The sequence below is a fragment of the Apis dorsata genome, unplaced genomic scaffold, assembly GCF_000469605.1.
Source record: "Apis dorsata unplaced genomic scaffold, Apis dorsata 1.3 scaffold_581, whole genome shotgun sequence".
Classification (NCBI taxonomy): domain Eukaryota; kingdom Metazoa; phylum Arthropoda; class Insecta; order Hymenoptera; family Apidae; genus Apis; species Apis dorsata.
The window spans coordinates 52,279-72,111 of record NW_006263790.1 but is presented as its reverse complement, the minus strand read 5'-3'; the positions used below and the strand labels follow the sequence as shown (position 1 = coordinate 72,111).

The 19,833-nt window shown below is 30.6% G+C and overlaps 4 protein-coding genes across 14 annotated transcripts in view; 2 read left to right on the top strand and 2 right to left on the bottom strand.

Annotated features, from left to right (window-relative positions):
- LOC102681962 (glutathione hydrolase 1 proenzyme-like) overlaps positions 1–954 on the top strand; it is a 5,192-nt gene extending 4,238 nt beyond the window's left edge. For 2 of the 3 annotated variants that reach the window (XM_006621104.2, XM_006621105.2), the window contains exons 10-11: positions 29–175; positions 251–954. In XM_006621104.2, coding sequence (XP_006621167.1) covers positions 29–175; positions 251–439 — 336 coding nt within the window. In that variant the 3' untranslated portion in view covers positions 440–954. The remainder of the gene's footprint in view (positions 1–28; positions 176–250) is intronic. The other variant, XR_422555.2, reaches the window with a different exon arrangement.
- LOC102681168 (DNA repair protein complementing XP-G cells homolog) lies at positions 925–6,586 on the bottom strand. 2 transcript variants are annotated; one of them, XM_006621099.2, is made up of 10 exons: positions 6,568–6,586; positions 5,144–5,248; positions 4,847–5,022; positions 4,148–4,579; positions 3,859–4,075; positions 2,578–3,776; positions 2,396–2,494; positions 2,085–2,298; positions 1,780–2,016; positions 925–1,717 (listed from the first exon to the last, which is right to left on the bottom strand). In XM_006621099.2, the coding sequence occupies exons 2-10, from the start codon at positions 5,229–5,231 to the stop codon at positions 1,077–1,079; spliced, it is 3,303 nt and encodes a 1,100-aa protein (XP_006621162.1). In that variant the 5' UTR covers positions 5,232–5,248; positions 6,568–6,586; the 3' UTR covers positions 925–1,076. The 2 variants fall into 2 exon arrangements, with proteins under 2 accessions (XP_006621162.1, XP_031368973.1); XM_031513113.1 differs by lacking the exon at positions 6,568–6,586 and adding an exon at positions 5,550–5,761.
- Positions 6,247–10,912, top strand: LOC102680862 (suppressor of hairless protein). 4 transcript variants are annotated; one of them, XM_006621096.2, is made up of 3 exons: positions 7,122–7,561; positions 8,781–10,196; positions 10,267–10,912. In XM_006621096.2, the coding sequence occupies exons 2-3, from the start codon at positions 8,886–8,888 to the stop codon at positions 10,309–10,311; spliced, it is 1,356 nt and encodes a 451-aa protein (XP_006621159.1). In that variant the 5' UTR covers positions 7,122–7,561; positions 8,781–8,885; the 3' UTR covers positions 10,312–10,912. The 4 variants fall into 4 exon arrangements, with proteins under 4 accessions (XP_006621158.1, XP_031368974.1, XP_006621159.1 ...); XM_006621095.2 differs by lacking the exon at positions 7,122–7,561 and adding an exon at positions 6,247–6,751 and having other exon boundaries at positions 8,781–10,912; XM_031513114.1 differs by lacking the exon at positions 7,122–7,561 and adding an exon at positions 6,247–6,761 and having other exon boundaries at positions 8,781–10,912.
- Positions 10,913–11,582: 670 nt separating this feature from the next.
- LOC102680536 (myosin-VIIa) overlaps positions 11,583–19,833 on the bottom strand; it is a 15,512-nt gene continuing 7,261 nt past the window's right edge. For 4 of the 5 annotated variants that reach the window (XM_031513109.1, XM_031513110.1, XM_031513111.1 and 1 more), the window contains 13 exons: positions 19,613–19,743; positions 16,345–19,497; positions 16,035–16,279; positions 15,583–15,943; positions 15,340–15,458; positions 14,857–15,253; positions 14,584–14,766; positions 14,274–14,475; positions 14,062–14,190; positions 13,886–13,982; positions 13,719–13,828; positions 13,427–13,596; positions 11,583–13,340 (listed from right to left, as the gene is read on the bottom strand). In XM_031513109.1, coding sequence (XP_031368969.1) covers positions 13,134–13,340; positions 13,427–13,596; positions 13,719–13,828; positions 13,886–13,982; positions 14,062–14,190; positions 14,274–14,475; positions 14,584–14,766; positions 14,857–15,253; positions 15,340–15,458; positions 15,583–15,943; positions 16,035–16,279; positions 16,345–19,497; positions 19,613–19,743 — 5,504 coding nt within the window. In that variant the 3' untranslated portion in view covers positions 11,583–13,133. The remainder of the gene's footprint in view (positions 13,341–13,426; positions 13,597–13,718; positions 13,829–13,885; positions 13,983–14,061; positions 14,191–14,273; positions 14,476–14,583; positions 14,767–14,856; positions 15,254–15,339; positions 15,459–15,582; positions 15,944–16,034; positions 16,280–16,344; positions 19,498–19,612; positions 19,744–19,833) is intronic. The other variant, XM_006621091.2, reaches the window with a different exon arrangement.

Sequence of the window (19,833 nt, the reverse complement as noted above, 5' to 3'; positions counted from 1 at the left end):
TTTTTTTTTTTTTTTTTTTTTTATAAAGGTAGATAAAGATGAACATGTCCGCTTAGTAATTGGTGCTGCAGGTGGAACTAAAATCATCACCTCAATTGCAACAGCAATGATATTAAATCTTTGGTCAGGATATGATATAAAACAAGCTATTGATGTACCTAGAATTCATCATCAAGTAAGATCAAATTTCGATTCGATCGTCTGATATATTATATATTTCTAATTAATTATAAATATTTTCAAATTATAGCTATTACCAATGATTGTTCAATATGAACAAGGATTTTCTACAGACATATTAAATTATTTATCGAATATTGGACATAATATTACAACTTATACGGGAATTGGTAGTGCAATTACGGCTATATCTAAACAAAATGGACAAATATTTGCTACTTCGGATTTTCGAAGAGAAGGAAAAACTGCTGGTTTTTAAGTAATTATTTAAGTTTTTTTACCCATCAACAAAATAGCAAATAAAATGACTCAGTGCATAGATAAAATAATAATATTGCTATATACGCAAGTGATACGACATTGTTGTGATAAAATATTAGTTTATCTTCTTTTAATAATGCAATGCACATAATCTAGCTATGAAAACTGTAAGTCTCAAATGATCGTTGCGAGTCTTATAAATGCCGCATCCTAGTGTATATCTGTATTCTATAATAAATAATAATTCTTTGATCAAAGAAATGTGACAATAGAATCTTAAAAAATTATTTAAATAAGAAGTATTAGTGTATATATATATATATATTTGTATATATATATATATACACACATATATCGATATAAAATAAATTTTAAATTAATTTTTTTAAAGTATTCGAAAAATATAAGTATCAAGTAATATTAATATTGTTACATGTAAAACTATTTGCTAAAGGTGTAAATTTAAATGTAAAATAAATGTTATGTGTATATTAATAATTTATCTTAAAAAAATATACATACTTTCATTTAATTTTTAATAAATAAAAATAATATTTTAAGATGTATCATTCGATAATTTAAATTTACATTAAAATTACATTAAAAATAGAATAATATAATATATTTAAATAAAATTATGAACTACTACTATCACTTTCTGAAAGTTCAGCTTCTTTCTTTATTTTTCGTACACAACGTTTTATTTTTTTCGTTTTGTATAATCCTTGTTTAGATTTTCGAAGTACCTCGATCGCATGTAATTTATTTTTTAAAGCATTTGCTTTATCATGTTCTCTTTGCGGAATATATTCATCGACATTTTTTTCGTTAAAAGTAGGAACAGAAAAAATTTTAGGCTTAGCGCTACCAGTTAAAGTTTGTTCATTTTTCAATTCCTTCCTTTTCTTTTGATTTTCATTCGAAGATTTTTGTTTCTTCAATGACTGCAAATTTTCAATGCGTTTAAAATCTTTTATATTATCGTTGTTTAATTTTTCCACAGCTTTCTGTACTCGTTGGCTTAAATTTATTTCGATTGATTTTGGAATAGTTTGTAATTTAAAATATGCATCTATTTTATTTTGGATTTGCTTCTCTTTTAATCTGTTCAATACCGGTGTTATAATTTTGTTATATTTATCTTTGTCCCAACCAAATTTTTGTTTTGCATAATCGCCTAAAAGTATAATATTAGGTTTACCCCAACTGAAAGTTTCTTTTGATTCGTCCACCATTGGTGAAAGATATGCTTGAACAACAGCTTGACTTGGAAAACCTGTAGATAAAAACAATAATGTATTTTATAAGATAATAATAAGAGAAGTTAACTTTGTATACCTTTCTGAATTTCTAAATTTTGTAATTTGGTTCGTAAACTCGTTTTTCCAGGACCAGTAGCTTTACCATTTTCGATCCAAGAACAAAAATTTACTAAGCCTTGTAATAAATTGTCACCTTCTGAAGGAAATGCTGCTAATATTTCTAAAGCAGTAACAGGACCAATACCAGTCAAACCTGTAGTATAATCACTCCCAACTAAGAGGGCAAGACGTATCATTTCATTTCGCGTTAATTCTAAAACAAATAAAGACTAATTTAAATACAAGTATATTTTTTTTAATTAAAAAGATAATAAAACTCACTAAAATAACGTTGTATGTTGCAAGCACGAAATTCAAGAACTTTTTTATTGTTGTCGAAAAAATTTTTATAAACACATTGTCCTCCAAACAGCCAAATATCCGAATCATCTGTAATTGTACCATCGGTAAGATGAATTTGTTCTAAATATGCACATTGCGCTTCTGCTTCCATGGGCGCTACTAAATATGGTATTCCAAATAATTGTAATAATTCCTATAAATATTATATTGAAAAAAATAAATGCGTTTATTAATAATTTATTAAATTTACTAATTTACTTATTTATTAAAATTTTATTATAACATAATACCTGAGCTTCGATTCGTATTTGATCAGAAATATCGATACCTTGTCTTTCTAATTTACCAATATTTGCAATTAATTCTGTTTGCTTATCCTCTAGTTGGGCCTGAAATTAAAGTATATTAAATATTTTAATAATAAAATATTTATATATATGTGATCATCTAATCTATATATATACTTACTTACTTGTAAAGATAACAATTCATTTTCATTCATAGGTATAGGACTTATTTTTTCTATAGGATTTGACAATGCATTAATATTTATATCATCTTTAATATTTGTATTTTCTATATTATTCTTTGAAACATTTGTCACTTTTTCAATATTAGTTTTGTCTTCTATTTGATTTTCTTTTAATTGTACATTTGTGTTTAAAATATTCAGATCAATGTTAATATCTGATTGCTTATTGATATTATCAAATTTCTTTGCATTAAATAATTGATTATCTTTAATTTGATTCTTTGTTGATTCTATAACTTCTTTTTCAAAAGTAATTTTATTTTTAGATGTTTCTTTATCCAAATTTAATTTGTTATTTGATGTTTCAAATATATCTGCAAACATATCATCTTCTACTTTTTCATCAGATTTAAATGTTATTTGAATACTTTGTTGCGAAACATAATTATTAATAATAGTGTTCTCTTTTGATGTTGGTATATCTTTAATTTCTATAAAATCATCTGAATCTGAATCTGAATCTGAATCTGAATTTGTTGAATTAATTACTGTTGCAGTTTCTGATTCAAATTGTGCTTTGTTTGAAATGTTCGCAATTTTAATAGGAGATAAATTTATGTTTGTTTCAGTATTTGTTTCTGATAATATTTTTGATTCATCAATTGATTCTACAACATTTGTACAATCGAATTTCGTATACTTTTTATTGTTTTCAGACTTTGGATTTAAATGTTGCACATTTAAAAAATTATTTTTATTGTCACAATTATCTATTTTATGTGAATCAGTTTGTTCTGATATTCTTGAAGCATTTTCAACATTTTTAGACATTTCTCCATTATTTTCAAGAAGAGTAAGAATTTGTTTTTCTGTCAATCCACTATATTCCAACATATATGTTAATGCAGGATTCATAACATTTTGTTTCAAATATTTTTTCGATAATGTTCGTGATTCCCTTGATTCTGTTTCCGATTCTGTATCGTTATTCATTTCACTTATGAATTTAAAATTATTTGTAGCTGTTATTTCAATATCGCTGTCCCAATCATCATTAAGTTCATATTCATTTATATCATCACGAATCGATGTAGATTTACTAGGCCCAGCAATAACTTCATCTATTTCATGTTCATTATTCTGTGTATTTTCATTATTTGAATTAACATTGTTTTTGTTTTTAAAGTATGCATTTTTATCTACAATATAAAATTTATAAGGATAAAGAAACAAATAAAGAAGAATTAGTTTCGATTTCAATGATAAAAATTAATAAAATACCACTAATATAAATTAATCTAGTTGTATTGTCTGCAGCAATACGATGGGTATAATTTTGAATATCTGTAGGTATCCCCTGTTCTTTTAATAATTTATCTAATTCTTCTAATGTAAGTGTTTTTCCTCCCATTTCTTTTTCTGCATTTTCCAAACTTTGTTGTACTAATCTTCTTTTTAACAAACGTTTCATTTGGAAACCAGAAAATTCATTTGATTCCTAAATAAAAATATATCATATAAATATTGAAATAAATTCAAGATATTTACATTCTTGAATAAAAATATATACTTCAGGCATCTCATGCAAACGTCCCCATGAACTTTGTTTTCTTGTTTCTTTCAAATCAGTTAGAATTTCATAACGCACGTCAGCTGGTAAATCTTTAAATTCAGCGCTAGTTACATCTACATTATGAATATTTCCAATCCATTTTGTTTGTTTACGCGGACTCAATTCATCAGAAGAATCAGAATCATAAACATCATTAGAACTTGATTCTGCCTTACTTGTGCTTGGCATATTTGGTAATTTAAACATATCATCCACAGTTTGTTTATTTTGCAAACTTATAATTACTTCAGAAGATTCATTTGTATTATTTTGCATCTCAATGTTAAGTGCTGTTTTTACTGTAGAATGTTTTATTAAATTATTTATTAATTCTGTCCTCATCTGTTGGGCTTTATTCTTGGCCATAGATTTCTGTTTCCTGCGTAAAGCCTGTGAACACAAAGGAATAAGAACCTCTTTTCTCACTACCTGGTTCCCACAGTAAACTAATTATATACAGACAATATTATAATCAAGATAAAAGTACAGTTTCATTAATGCATGCATATACAATGTATGTAATATTGAAATATATAATAACTTAGATAATTAGAAAGTTAAATGAAATTAACTAATTATATTTTAATTGATATTTTTAATAAATATTTTTTAATTTATACTTTTAAAAAATCAAGATTTAATTAAAAGTATATTTACAGTTGTATTTTTTTTAAGCACTGGCACACCTCCATCAAAAACAAAGACTGGTTTAATTTTATAATACAAAAGTTTGCAAATTCTATGAAATAAACCAATAAGATGAGCATTGGGTTTCGGGTTACCAAAACGGTCCTGATATCCTTGTAATACTTGATGTATCCAAATTGATATATCTATATAAGAATCACAAAATATTTATTATATGTAAGTAGACATTAATTATATTATATTATATTATAAAGTATACTATATTAATATAATAAATTATTAATATTAAAATTAAAATTTTTTTACCAATAGCTAAGATTTTTCCTTCCAATGTTTCTAAAGGCACTTGTTCTCCTGTTGCATTAAGTAAACGCCATAAACCATAAACACCCATTATTTAAGACAACAAACCTATAACAATAAATTATATAATAAAATTATATTATGTATTAATTATATTATATTATAAATTAAATATTCTTTGATTGATATATATACAATATACACAATATTTATTTAATAAAACTATTATATTCAAGATTATGAAAATACAAAAATTATCTTTTACATTCTAAGTACAGTATTCGTTTATAAATTAGAATATTTGCTTAGAAATTAAAAAAAACAATTATTTATATTTATAATGTATTATAACCTATTATAATTATATATAAAAATATAAAATAATATAAAATATTGTGAAAATACTTACTTATATATAATATATATAGTAATTTTATATGTAAGAATCATTAAATATATAAAAGAATCATTAAGTTATTTACTTTTTATATAGTTTTAATTTTTCAATGATTCGAATCCGCATGCTTACAGATGTCGCAGTAGAACAGTTAGCAAGTTAGCTTAAATCAGCTGATCAAAATAATATATTCATATATATTATTCATATCATTATTCATATGTACTACATTTATATTTGTATATGATGTAGTATATTCAAAATTTGTAATACGTTCTAAAAATTATTCTAAATTGTGAGAAAAGAAATATTTTAATCATATTATTTTAAATTCGTTTTAATATTTCAATTATCATAAAGTAATAATATTTCCTGAGTTTTAAATTATCTTATTTGAAATTATATTTTTATAAATTGTTATATTTACATTTACAAGTGAAAAACATAATTTTATCAAATTTATTATTTGATTAAATAAAATTATGAAATTTTTTATATATAAAATATTTTTATATATATAAAATAAATAATATTATATTTAACAACAAAAATACTTATTATAACAAAAATACTTATTATAATTAATTAATTTTTAATAACGAATTAAAAAAATTATTTAAATTATATAAAATTTTCTAAAAATTTCTATGTATGTATGTATATAAAATATATAGAAAATAGATTAAATGATATTTAAATAAACAAAATCTATGAGGATACATAATATATGTTTTTTACAATAATGTTTGTCAATTAAAAATTATATTTAATTGAAAATCTAGGCTTTCGATGCAATAAAAGGTAAGCTTATAACGTTAATTTGTCTATCCACGCATACTCGTCCTATATTACGCAGTATCAGGCTGATGGCCATTCGTGTGACTCGAATACAACTATCTAACGCGATATGTGAAATATATAGTTGTGTGTGGCTTGTCTAGCTATGCGCATATACACACTCATAAACATGATGTATATGTATATCGTATCGTCATCATGAGAGAAGTGAAGTGAGGTAGAGGCCACCCACTCTTTCCCACAGCAGGTTTTTCCCACGCCCCCCAGGGTAACCCCAACATCCTTTTGCGGCAGCAATTCCACGGCACGTACGGAGTAGAGGGGTGTAGCTCACGTCAGGTGGGGAACAAGAAGGGAAACTGGAGGCGCTTGGGTCGACCAGGCCATTGTACAACAGTAAAACAATAGAATCAACAGTTCAGTAACGTAACTATTTCAACTCTTGAAATTTTTTTGATTAAAATTTTATAAATATTTTTTAAATAAATTAAAAATAATATATTCATATTTTTATTTTATGTAAAATGTAAAATATAATTTGATAAAATATTTGATTAAAATAGAATAACATTTAATTTTCTTTTTCTTTTGTTATTCAGTATTTCTTTTTATTTCTTCATATTGAAAATTTAAATTTTATATTTATTACTAATAAAAAAAGAAAAAAACATGCGATTTAAATATTTAAGTGAATAATAATTGCATTAATATCAAGGGTTTTATAGACACCTCTTATTAATACATACCTGTTCGAGCCACTTACGCGGGTAGTAATAACTCTACGTTATCGTTTCGAACTTAGTTACTCGGCGAATATTGTAGGAGTAAGTTCTATTAACGTTTCTTTGAAAATTTGTCAAAATGAGTTTATCGTTCGTTGTTTAGTTGAAAATAACGAAATTAGAAAAAGATAGATCAGAATAAGGTAACAAAATAATATGTATCCAATTATAATTATAATTAATTTCAAACGAAATTTCGAAATAATATTTTGGATTTAAAGTGGCGCGCGCGGTTAAACCACTTCTGTGAGTTGGTAAGACTGTTCGGAAAATTCGGAAAGTGAACAGGTGTTTTTTGAATGGATTAGGGAGAATAGGTGACGAGGACGCAAAAGGATTTGCGAATGGTGAAGAATCGAGGAATAATGTGATACTTGTGAATAACTAATAATAATTTAAAAAAATGCATTGGGATTTATGTTTCGAATCGAGTTGAAAAATAAGGTAAATATTAAAAACGTAACCTGTTTTTTGTTCGGTGTAACCTTTGCATCAAAAAAGTAAATAAACAGTTTTTTAAATATTAATTAAAAAATATATATGGATTTTTTATTTAATAAATATTATTAATTTATTTATGAAATTAAAAAAATTTATGATGAATAATCATAATGTTTAATTTCTGTCATTAAATCAAATATAAAAAAATTTAAATTTTTCATTTTCATAATGTTCTTTAATAAGAAAATCTATACAAGAGTATCATTCTTTATTTTTTTCTATAGTATAAAATTACATATATGCATATAATACTTTATACAATACTTTATATGTACATATATGGAATTTAAATCACCTTGTCATTTATATAATAATATAAGTTTTTACAATATTTATAATACAAAAATAGTTTATCTGCAGTTTCACATGAAAAGATGTATCTATAATTTTATTCACTATGCATTTAATTAAGTATACGTAACTTATATCAAACAATTAACATTGTAATTTTTATTTTATTAGAAATAGTTTTCCATTTTTATAATATTATTGTGACTTTCTTGTTTTTATAAAATTTATGGAAATATATAATTTAATTTAATGATAGTTATGATATTCAAAAATTAAAATATGTTTGAAAAAATTATTTTAATAGATAAAATTAATCAGCGAACATCTTTATATTTACAAGTACATAGATATAATTGTATAGACACAACGAACAAGGTGATTTAATTCATGCAGGAAAAATGAGCTCAGCTTGGTTCCCACAGTATATATGTACATTTCCTCTTTCCTGTACTAAGACTAACAATTCTTAGTAGCTCGTTTAAAGAAAGATACCTTACGTTAATTATATCTTGCATTGTAAAAAAACAAAAATCTTTCCCACACTAAGCTCTTAAATGAACAAAATTGTATGATTCTATGCTTATCCAAATATACATAGTAAAAAACCAATATTTATATTATATCACAATATTATTATATTTTTTATATAGTATTCTAATATTTGCAGTAACAAATTATAATAATATATATAATTTATAAGATATATTTATATATTTCATTTGAATTTGATTTGATAATATTTTTACTCTTTTAATATTTAATTAATATAAAATTTAAAAAAATAAATAATGGTAGAATGATAGAATGATAGATGATGGATGATGGAAAATAATATATTGATTGTAATTAGTTATAATGTAATGTATTTCAGGTAAAGGGGCAGAGATAATTATGACATGCATAGATGACAAGGATAATCTTCAAGCAACCTAACAACTCTATTGTATAGTCGAGAGAATCGAAGTGAAGGTTAAATATGCCACACCAGTTTGGTTTGCCCACGATGGCACATGGAATGCAGTCTCCTCCTTCGCCGACTTCGGTTATGTCAGTTTACCCTCGATTCGGATCCGGTGTTTATAGACCGGATCATCAAGATCAAAGGTTGACACGCGAAGCAATGGAACGGTATTTGCGCGATAGAAGCGACATGGTTATTGTAATCCTTCATGCGAAAGTCGCGCAAAAATCGTATGGTAACGAAAAACGATTCTTCTGTCCTCCACCGTGTATCTATTTGTTTGGAGATGGATGGAGAATGCGTCAGGAACAGATGCTTCGAGAAGGAGAGAGCGAGCAGTCCGCTCAATTGTGCGCGTTTATCGGAATCGGTAATTCCGATCAAGATATGCAACAACTCGATTTGAACAATGGTAAACAGTATTGCGCGGCAAAGACACTTTATATTTCGGACTCGGATAAGAGAAAGCATTTTATGCTCTCGGTGAAAATGTTTTATGGTAGCGGACATGATATCGGTGTGTTTCATAGTAAAAGAATCAAAGTGATCTCGAAACCGTCGAAGAAAAAACAATCTTTAAAAAACGCTGATCTGTGTATAGCGAGCGGAACAAAGGTTGCCCTATTCAATCGGTTACGATCTCAAACAGTTAGTACGCGTTATCTTCACGTAGAGAACGGAAATTTTCATGCAAGTTCTACGCAGTGGGGTGCATTTACTATACATCTATTGGACGATAACGAGAGTGAGTCGGAAGAGTTTCAAGTACGAGATGGTTACGTACATTACGGTAGTACAGTGAAATTGGTATGTTCTGTAACGGGAATGGCGCTTCCACGTCTAGTAATTCGAAAAGTGGACAAACAAATGGCTAGTCTAGAGGCTGATGATCCCGTTTCGCAGTTGCATAAATGCGCCTTCTATATGAAAGACACGGATCACATGTATCTCTGTTTGTCTCAAGAACGTATTATCCAATTTCAGGCTACTCCTTGTCCAAAAGAAGCAAACAAAGAGATGATAAACGATGGTGCCTGTTGGACAATAATTAGCACTGACAAGGCAGAATATCAATTTTTTGAGGGTATGGGTCCGGTTAGATCACCAGTGACGCCAGTACCGTTGGTCCACAGTTTGCATTTGAACGGTGGCGGGGACGTTGCAATGCTTGAATTGACTGGAGATAATTTTACGCCTAATCTTCAGGTGTGGTTTGGGGATGTGGAAGCAGAAACTATGTACAGATGTCAAGAAAGCATGCTTTGCGTAGTACCGGACATATCACAATTTAGGGGCGAATGGCTTTGGGTACGACAACCAACTCAGGTACCTGTCTCGTTAGTTCGCAACGATGGTATCATCTATGCAACTGGTCTGACGTTCACCTATACTCCAGAACCCGGTCCTCGACCTCACTGTCCGCCCGCAGATGAAATTATGAGAGCACCGCGTGCCATGCACAATCAAGCGAGCATGCCACCTGCAATCGCGGATGTACCTTGGAACACTCATCAACCTCCTCAATCGGGTCTCTGATGTTTTCTTGACAATTACAGTGCGCATCACCAAAGTTTACGAGTTAGTGAAACGAACACTGTTTCGAACGTTTCTGTTCATTTTTCGAACGATATTCCTATTGTTTCTATCGATACCGAGTCAATCAGCAATAATGCTAACTCAACCATCACTTATACAACGAAAGACCTGTTGCATCGAGTCAATAGCACGACGAGTTTGAATGATACGAAAAGCAGCACATAGCAACCGCTTAGTTGCATTGCGTTGCGATCCATTGCGTTATATTATGTTGCCTTTTGTGGGTACTACATATGTACAGTGCTGAGCCGAGAATCGTTTACCCTATGTTTATAAATATGTAGGTTCCTAGCTTTAAGTGTTAATACAGAATTACACAGGGATTAAAATTTATAGCGATTTTAGGATTAAGAGCTTTCTACGAATGTGAATATTTAGCTAATTAGTCAGTAAAAAGTTATGAAAGAAATGGGAGGGGAAGGGAGAGCGCGCAAATTTAAAAAAAATTTGTTCGTCTATATCGAAATGATAAAACGAATTGATATCCTTTCGTAATATCAATCCAGTTATCAAAATACGGCAATTGCCAGACTGCAATTACATATCGATCGCTGAAAATGAGTATACATTTTTCGTCGATTATTGCTAATTTTTTACTTGAAAGATCTTTTTATTGAAGAGATCTTGTTTGGCTTAAAATTGACCGTTGACATCAGAAATATCGTGAATAAAAACGATATGTGACATACAATGTATATTATATTCGTATATATATAATTTTTAGCGTGATATCTTGCTGATATTTTTACATATATCAAATTTAAAGATAATCGATTTTTTTAAAAAAAACATTCGTTTTTATTGAAAAAAATAGATAACTTGCTATCGCGGATTAAAATTAAATTATTAATTATTAATTTATTTTTTATAAGTCAACCGACAAATGATTACTATTACTTTTGTAAAGTATTTTATTCGTGTATAGAAATCATTCTAGTTTTACAGAAAAAAATGAATCCATTTTATAATTCAAAATTATAATATATGCTATATCGGTTGACTTTGTGCGCTATTCAATTATTAATTTTTTCGTACCGATTATTTATTATAATAATTGTATTATTTCGTCAATGAAACTTTTGATTGCTTATTAATGTAAACAAATATTATGCACGCTTTTTATTAATCTCACTGATTATCAATACCTTAATTTTTCAATTGTGATAAAAATTTTTGGTATCAATCTGCAGAGACGACAATATGCTTGTTCACTTGAAAATATGTATTGGTGCATTTTAAATGGATGAAACAAAAGAAAAGTTTAAGTAGTATATATACGTTTTTATGTCTCTCTATGTTTTGCAATAAATTGAAAAGATTTATATAATAAAATCTTTACTCTATTACCTATACATTATTTCCAAATCCCAAGATTCAGTAGTAGAGACAACCAGAACTATTAATGTATCGAGTTGGATCAAAGAAATAATACTGTTTTTAACTGAATTTGTTGGAAATATGAAGAAAGTGAGACATTGTTATACACAAAATACGATAATACGTTTCGATCAAAATAATGGAATTTTATTAAAATGGAAATTAGAAATTATCTATCAGAAACAATTCATTTCTTGATTTTTCAACTTGGTATGAGTTTTTTTCCAGATACCATCGAATATAATTATTTGCAGCAGGAAGTGAGATAAGATCGCTTTGGGAATTGTCTTCCTGAAGAGATCCATTGTAAAAGAGGAATGTCGGTATATGTATACTATGGGAATTTACCCACGATTAAAATTTGCACCAAGTACCTGAAGAACATGATTATCTTTATTCACAGTAATAAATTTTTTAAGTTAATAATTACATCCTTACATGTATCAGTGGACGGATAATTATTGAGTAATCATTACGTTTCATTAGAAAATTATTTTAAGTACACGTTCGAACGTAAATTCTATATTTTTGAATAATTTTTTGCAAATATAGAATTATTTTAGATTACACATAATATTAATTATATATACATCCCAATTTATATATATATATATATATATCTCCAATTCAAAATGAATAGAATACGTTTGAATGTGAACTTCTTTCATTGTATATTTCTTTTTCCTATATGTTAAAATAATATTTTACAAAATTATATGAAAAATCTTATTTGTAAATAAATCATATACAAACTTTTTTAACTAATTATTTGTGTACACGTGCATCATAATCCCCTTTATATTCTCAAACATTATCATATTAACGAAACTTGAACGACAATGGATACAATAACAGTAAAAATAGTAACGTGAATATATTGTATATACTTATATGTATATATAATAAAAAATTTATAACAAAAACATATATATGTATATAAAACGTTTCTTATTATAGAAACGTTTAAGGATATATTATTATTACTATATGAGATTTTCTATTGTGCTTGGCAACGTTCTTTCTGTGAAAAATTATTCGAGTATATCTATAATAAGTACAGAATTATCTATTATTATGTTGAAATGGATTAATATTTAAATATATTTTCTATAATTAATATAAAATTAATTTGATAAATAGCATGAAAATCGAAAATTTTTAATTATTGAATTATCTGATATTTCTTAGTCTTGACTATTTTAATATTTTCTTAACATTCCTCATTCACATTCTCATCTTGCGCACATTTAATCATCGATCACGGTTTAAAATAGTTCAATAAAATCACATTTATTTTATCCGTATTGTACGTTGCTTATTCATATTTGTAAGCATTAACGAAATATATGAAGTTAAAAGATCATCCATTTTATATCCAAGTGAAGTTTCGCACAATAATTTCGAACCTCGAACTAAATTTCCTATCGTCATATGAAAATAAGTATTACCTGACGACCAATTTGAAATTCTGGTAAAAGGATGCGTTACTAATATATCCTAAAAATACAAAATGTTTATAGTGAAATATTTTATTAATTACAGAAATTGTTATTTATTAATAACAGAAATAGATGATTACTTACTTTCGTTTGTGGATGTATAAGACTTACACCATGTTTATTGATAGCAATTAACAATAATTCCGGATAATTTGGTTCTGTACTTTGTTTAACTTCAAAAAATGCCGAACCAAAAGTTGGCCATCGATAAACAATTTTCAAAAATGTTATTTTAGCATCTTCTGGGCTCATACCTATATATAACGAAATATTTATTTATCATATATATATAGACAGAGAGAGAGAGAGAGAGAGAAAAAAAGAATCGTAGTTTCGATTTAAAATAACATGGATTTAAATTGAAATGATATCTCACCAGCATCTTGATTATATGCTGCTATTATCGATCTTTTCCAATCATTGGAACTTTGTACCTTCACTAAATCGCCGGGTATAAGTTCTCTTAACATTTGCCTGCAAAGAATCCTATTTGAATCCTTATCTTTAAATATAATATTTTGCTTATATATAATATTCACTTACGGAATCGCTTGAAGTTCCTGTTTACTCTCACCAAAACGAACTCTGTACACCAATGCTGCTAATCTCGATGCTTCTTCTTTTGTACATTTATGATACCCTATAAAAAGTAGATAAATAAATACAATTAATATAATATGATCGAAACGAATAATTTGAGAAAAAGAAGTGATTCTCACCTCTTAATAATTTAGGAAGTTCTTGATGAAAGTGGAAAATGAGGTCTGCGTTTCTATCCTTACCAGGAACAGTATTGGTCCATAATTTTTTCATAAAAAAGACTTGATATGTAAATTGGGGTGATACGCCTAAGCAAAATACATGACTTTTATAAATATTATTCTTTTGTCACTTTTTTTCTGTTTAAAAAAAGATTTATAAAAATCTCTACCATCACGAGACGGTCTAGCTTTTCTTATCCAATCTGTCAAATGCCGTACAAAATCGAAAAAGAAATCCCCTTCCGGAACTGAGATGACTTTGTCGGCAATCTTCACAAAAAGACTGAATCCTTCTGCGGACCGTAAATTTAATCTTTGCGCAATGTTTTGACAAAAATCTTTAGCTCTCGTTGATGAATCTACTTCGAATGCCTGTATAAAAATAAATTAGAGAATGATTAGTTATGAATTTTGTATAATTGTTCATTCATAAAATGAATAAAAAAAATAAAATGTAGATATTTAGAATATTATACGTACTTCGTCTGTATCGTCGGGAAAATAAACTTTATGGAATATTTGTGTCGTTTTATGCTGTATAGCTTCCACTTCTACTTGATGCGGAGGATATTTTCGCTGGCCATTACGTAAAGTTTTTTGTAACCTTTGTAGAGAATCCTGAGATATAGGATGTCGTCTCGTACGCAAGAATAATGTTAATTCCTGCGAATGAATAGAAACAGGAATGAAATAACAGGATCACATTTTATTTGTAGCAAATATTACGAATATCATTTGTGTATGATATATTACCTTCAAAAGACTTTGACTACAAGTAAAAAGACCAGTGGCTAGCCACATTAATTCCCATCCGCGCTCTTCGCTCAATCTATTCCGATTATCCGTTAATTGTTTCATGACTTGACAATAAATTTCGTCCCGAAGAATTTCGTTCTTTAATGGTCCATCGAAAATAAGATCGGTATACTCGTTACCGATTCGAGGTCTTTTTGTTGGTAGATCACCCATGTATTTTAAGATCGCGTTAAAGGCAAAACACGCTTCTTCGGCTAATTCTTCTTTAGATATCAATTTCTTTAAAAGAGGTTGTTTGATCGGATCTCTGGAATGATGCCACAACTCATCGGTATGGCCACGTCGCGCTGTTGTCAACGTCAATGCTTTCGACATTGTTCTTTTTGGAGGCGTTCTGAAACGAGATAAATTTTTTTTTTTATTTGTCACGACAGTATATATATATAAAATATTTGTTACGAATATACAAATTTCATTTACCGGAAATGATCAATAGCATATTCTAAGAGGGTGTGAGGTTTGTCACGAGATTCTACACCATTTACTTGCTGCGGATACAATTTTCGGCCATTTTCTGTCCCTTCGATGCTGAACAAGGACTGAAAAAAAATCGATTATAATATTTTAGAAGATTATTTTCATATGTATGTAAGAAAGGAGGAATAGGGGAAAAGATAAAAATAATATGGTATATATTGTTTATAAAAAATGCGTTCGGATTACCAAAATATCGTTTGGTGGTTTCGTTAACGAGGGCAAAACATAAACTGTCTCGGCTGGAAAATCGCCTTTTTCACCGGTTCTTTCGCATGTGCCGACGCACCATCCCGAATTAAGAACAGTTTCGCCGGTACTTTCCTCCTCCAAAATGATGAGATCTCCCTTTTGAAAAGTCAAAAACGAGGAACCTTCACCTGGTGCTTTGTAATCTTGCAAAGCGATAACGTATTTACTACGTTTTTTCAGACCTTCCAAGAAGTATACCACCAAATCACGAATATCCTCGGCATTAGGGCTTTGAAAAGTAAATTCTTCTCCTCGCACCGTTGATAAATTAAACGTTTGCGTGAACATTTTATTAGTTCTGAAAATTACGGTGGAGTTACGGGATGATAAAATAAAAAAATAATGGAAAATAGATAAAAAAAATGGATAAAGATTTGTAGCAAACGTACTTCTGACTAGACACGGTGGTAATCTCGGGAAATGACAATTCGAGAAGTACTTGTTCTTGATCATCTACGACGTATACTCCTGTCCAATTGACAGCTATAATAACATCATTTTTTGGCAAATTCGGGCCAGAATTTCTATATGCTTCGTAAAAACGAGAAAAAAGCAATGGCCACTTAAATTTGGCATAACCAACGATATCTTCTTTAACGCGTAAAGCAGGTACCTTCTCCTTTAAATAATAACTCTAGAGAAGAAGAAATATTTCAGATAATTGTTAATAAAATGAAGCAAAGATTTATTTATAGTCACCTTTTTATATGCTTGCAAAACGAGATGTCCCCATCTATCGATCGCTTTGTCAATACCCGTCAAACAATAGTCTGGAATATAATTCGGCAAAAGAGTGTATAACCTATCAACGTTCATGTCCGTGTGATATTCGATGTAATATTGTTGGGCGGCGATCATTGCTAAATCTTCTTCCTTGTCGCAACGATACTCGCCAAATTTAACCCCTCTAACTACCTGTTGATAAATTAAATTAGTAGCGACTTGATCTTCCGTTGGCTCGTGCCAAGGTGCGAATATTTCTTTTCTGAAGAACAATCTCCACGGAGCATTCCTTTCTTGAGCACCTTGCTCCTTAGCGTATTGTTCGCATTGAGAAATGGCATCCATCACGTGATCTCCACCACTACCGAGGGACGATACTTTATCGAACAACGCGATGTAAAGAGAAAATCCGAATTGATCACGTAACGATATTTTATCGGACAATTGATTGCACAATTCTCTGGCGGTGGTTGCAGAATCGGCAAGTAATGTTTTAGTATTACCATCCATAAACGTGATTGGTAACATGATAGGTTTCTTCGATTTGGTCGCTTGAAGTTCCAACCAGCTCGGCGGTTGATTCCTCGTACCGTTGTTGAACGTTCTCTTCAGTCGATCCTCGCAATACGGTGCGTATCCAGGTGGTCCCTCTCTAATGAATGCTCGCAAATAATTGACAAATTTCTCGGACGGTGCGAAACATCCAACGCAAAGCGAGAGCAAAATCCAACCGCGAGCGTGCGAAGATTTGGAAGGATTATTCGTCAGTTGTTTACATATTTGACAATATATCTCGTCTCTCAATTCGGCACGTAATATTCCGTGACCAATAATAAAATGCAATTTTTCGAGATTCGAGGTGGGCCTCGCTTCCAACCAAGACTGATAACTATCCGCTGTGTATTCGTCTTCTTGTAACTTCCGTCTCACATCCTCGCCTAGTTTATTTTTTCGTTTCAACGTCAATGAGACCAACTTGTGTCTTATCGATCGTGGTTTTTGTCTGAGAAACGTTTCCGGATCTACACCCATCATTTGTGCTTCTTGGAATTCTTTGCTTCGAATGAAATTGCGGCCAAGCGTGGCTGTAACCTTCGACATAACCGAAGTCGTATCTCTGTCCATCGTATGAAATCTAGGCTCGGGTAAATCTCCGGTGAAACGAAGTATCGTGATCCATAAAGCTTGCGCGGCTAACTGATCCCCTTGCGTATGCAAAGGTAACAATGGATGCTTCAACGGCTTTCTCGAATATTGGTGCGTGATATTCCCTTGGAAATAGGTTGCCGCAAATTTTTGGAATTTGAACTCCGATAAATCCTCCTCATCCTCCGAGGCCGTTTGAACAGGACTAATGATTTCCTGTTGATCCGCTTTTGGAGCGGGAAGATCATTGAATACGGAAGTTTCCCTGGCAGGAGTAGGGGCCTCGCTGCTTGAATCCGGCAAGAAATCAAACATAGCCTCGACCAATTTGCTATCGTCAACCGGTTCGTCTTGCTTCTTAGCTGCGTCGTTTATCAGATTTTTTTTAATTTCCATTCTACGCCGATCTTCCAATTCCATCTCAATTTCTTTCCTCTCCAACTCTTGCATTCGTTCCCTATAATTTTGCTCGGCAATTTCTTTCGCCCGTTTATTACCTTGATCTTTCAACTCCCGTTCCTCTTTCTTTCGAAGTCTCAACGCTTCGACGTGCAACCGATACTCGTACTTGATCTTTTTGTATCGTCTTTGCGCGATCAGCCTTCGAACATGAGCTTGTATCTTCACGATCGCCCACAATTTTTTTTGATACATTTTCCTCACCAGATAACCTCTGGCTCGCGCCTGAAGAGCGACTATGTGCCCTCTGAGATGCCTAAACCTATGAGATAACACTCGCGATCTGATCAAGGCTTGAAGTCGCATGTAACCGATGCGCATGCGTTTGTACCGTTGTCGTTGCGCGTAACCCCTCCAATATTTTTGTACCACTGTTGCCGCTGTTCTCATGCGGAGGAACCTTCTTCTGTAAACCCAACCACGTATATTGCGCTGTAGTATTAGAATCTTTCGCGTTAAAACACGGTCGCGTTCTTGTTCCAAGAACAAGTCGTGGGCATCTTTGAGAAACACTTTCGTATGCCCGAGTTGATAATCCGATTTTCCCAACACTATATGACAAATTTTTGACGTAACCGCGCGACAATCTACTTTGTGTGCCGGTGGTATACCCGGTATCAAAAACCTGTATCTCTCGACGAACTCCGGAAAGGAATGCCTGATTGGGTAACCAGCTCTGCGGATTCGGATCGTTTCCATCATTCCAGAATATCTTAATTGACGGCAACAAAGGCCTCTGTCGAACATCATCGGTTTCTTGTACTCGTTCGGTTTGATACACCTAATGAAGAAAGGTTGACAACTGCACAACGTTTTCATTAACGAATCCAAAGATTTTTTGAACTGAGTGGACAAGGTGGGAGTTCTTTTTCTCGTCTCTGATCCCATACCTATGTCTTCGGCGAAGCAAGCTTGTAGAAATTTGTTCGACGATATGTGGATCAATTGCAACAAATCGGCACTGAACGTATCCCTGTTCTTCTCGAGGAAACTTCTTGTATCGTAGAACACGACGCCGGCGAAATGATTCAGGCCGAAAGACGTGTTGATATCTGATTTTGGTTTTAAATAATTCCGATGGCTTCCGTGAGTTTTGTGTATCTTGGCTAGCATAGTTTGATCCGTCCCTTTGGGGAACTTTGATTCCTCGTCGATCAATGCCATAATGTTCAATTGTTTGATGGCTATCAAATCGAGGGCATCTTGATTGTCGACGAACTCGATGTGTTGCCAATTTATACCTTCGTGATTATATTCTTCTTGCTCAAGCTTGAAAATATGTTGGACGAAAAATTGTTGTAGATTCTCGTTCGCGTAATTGATGCAAAATTGTTCAAAGCTATTGTGACTGAAATTTTCAAAACCGAATATATCCAGTACACCTATAGCGCTTCTAGACGTGTTCTTGGGCCTGTAAATCGCTTCGTTTATTTTTTTCACGATGTGCACGAATAAACGCCCGTATATCCCCTTGACGAACGCGTCTCTAATATCCACCGATTGTTCTCTGGACAACGTGGACACCTACGGATACATTCTTAATTAGGAGAATACTTTTCTCTGATTATTGAATTAATAATGATATTTTGCATTTATCGTCCCCTGGATCGGAACGTAACGCGAATAATTCCTTACTTACAACAGTCTCACCGTGAGCGAATATTGTTTTACGAGTAAGTGCGTCTATCAAAGACTGAACAGGTACGCCCAATAAATGCGCTACTCTTTGCACATTTGTTTGTTCCGGAATTTCAGTAGCGTCCAAATTATCTGAAAAAGTTATTCAAAATAATTAAACCAGATACTTTTAATTATTAAATAATAATAATTTGTAAAGAGCTGCGTTTTTTATTTCACACT

Bases quoted from the DNA above. Each gene is read 5' to 3' on its own strand.
- LOC102681168 (XM_006621099.2), bottom strand. From the start codon at position 5,231: ATGGGTGTTTATGGTTTATGGCGTTTACTTAATGCAACAGGAGAACAA. The intron at 2,299-2,395 runs GTATTATGTTAT...TAATATTTATAG, and splicing joins AAATACGAATCGAAGCTCAG to GAATTATTACAATTATTTGG. The intron at 2,017-2,084 runs GTGAGTTTTATT...TATTTGTTTTAG, and splicing joins CAACATACAACGTTATTTTA to AATTAACGCGAAATGAAATG.
- LOC102680862 (XM_006621095.2), top strand. From the start codon at position 8,886: ATGCCACACCAGTTTGGTTTGCCCACGATGGCACATGGAATGCAGTCT.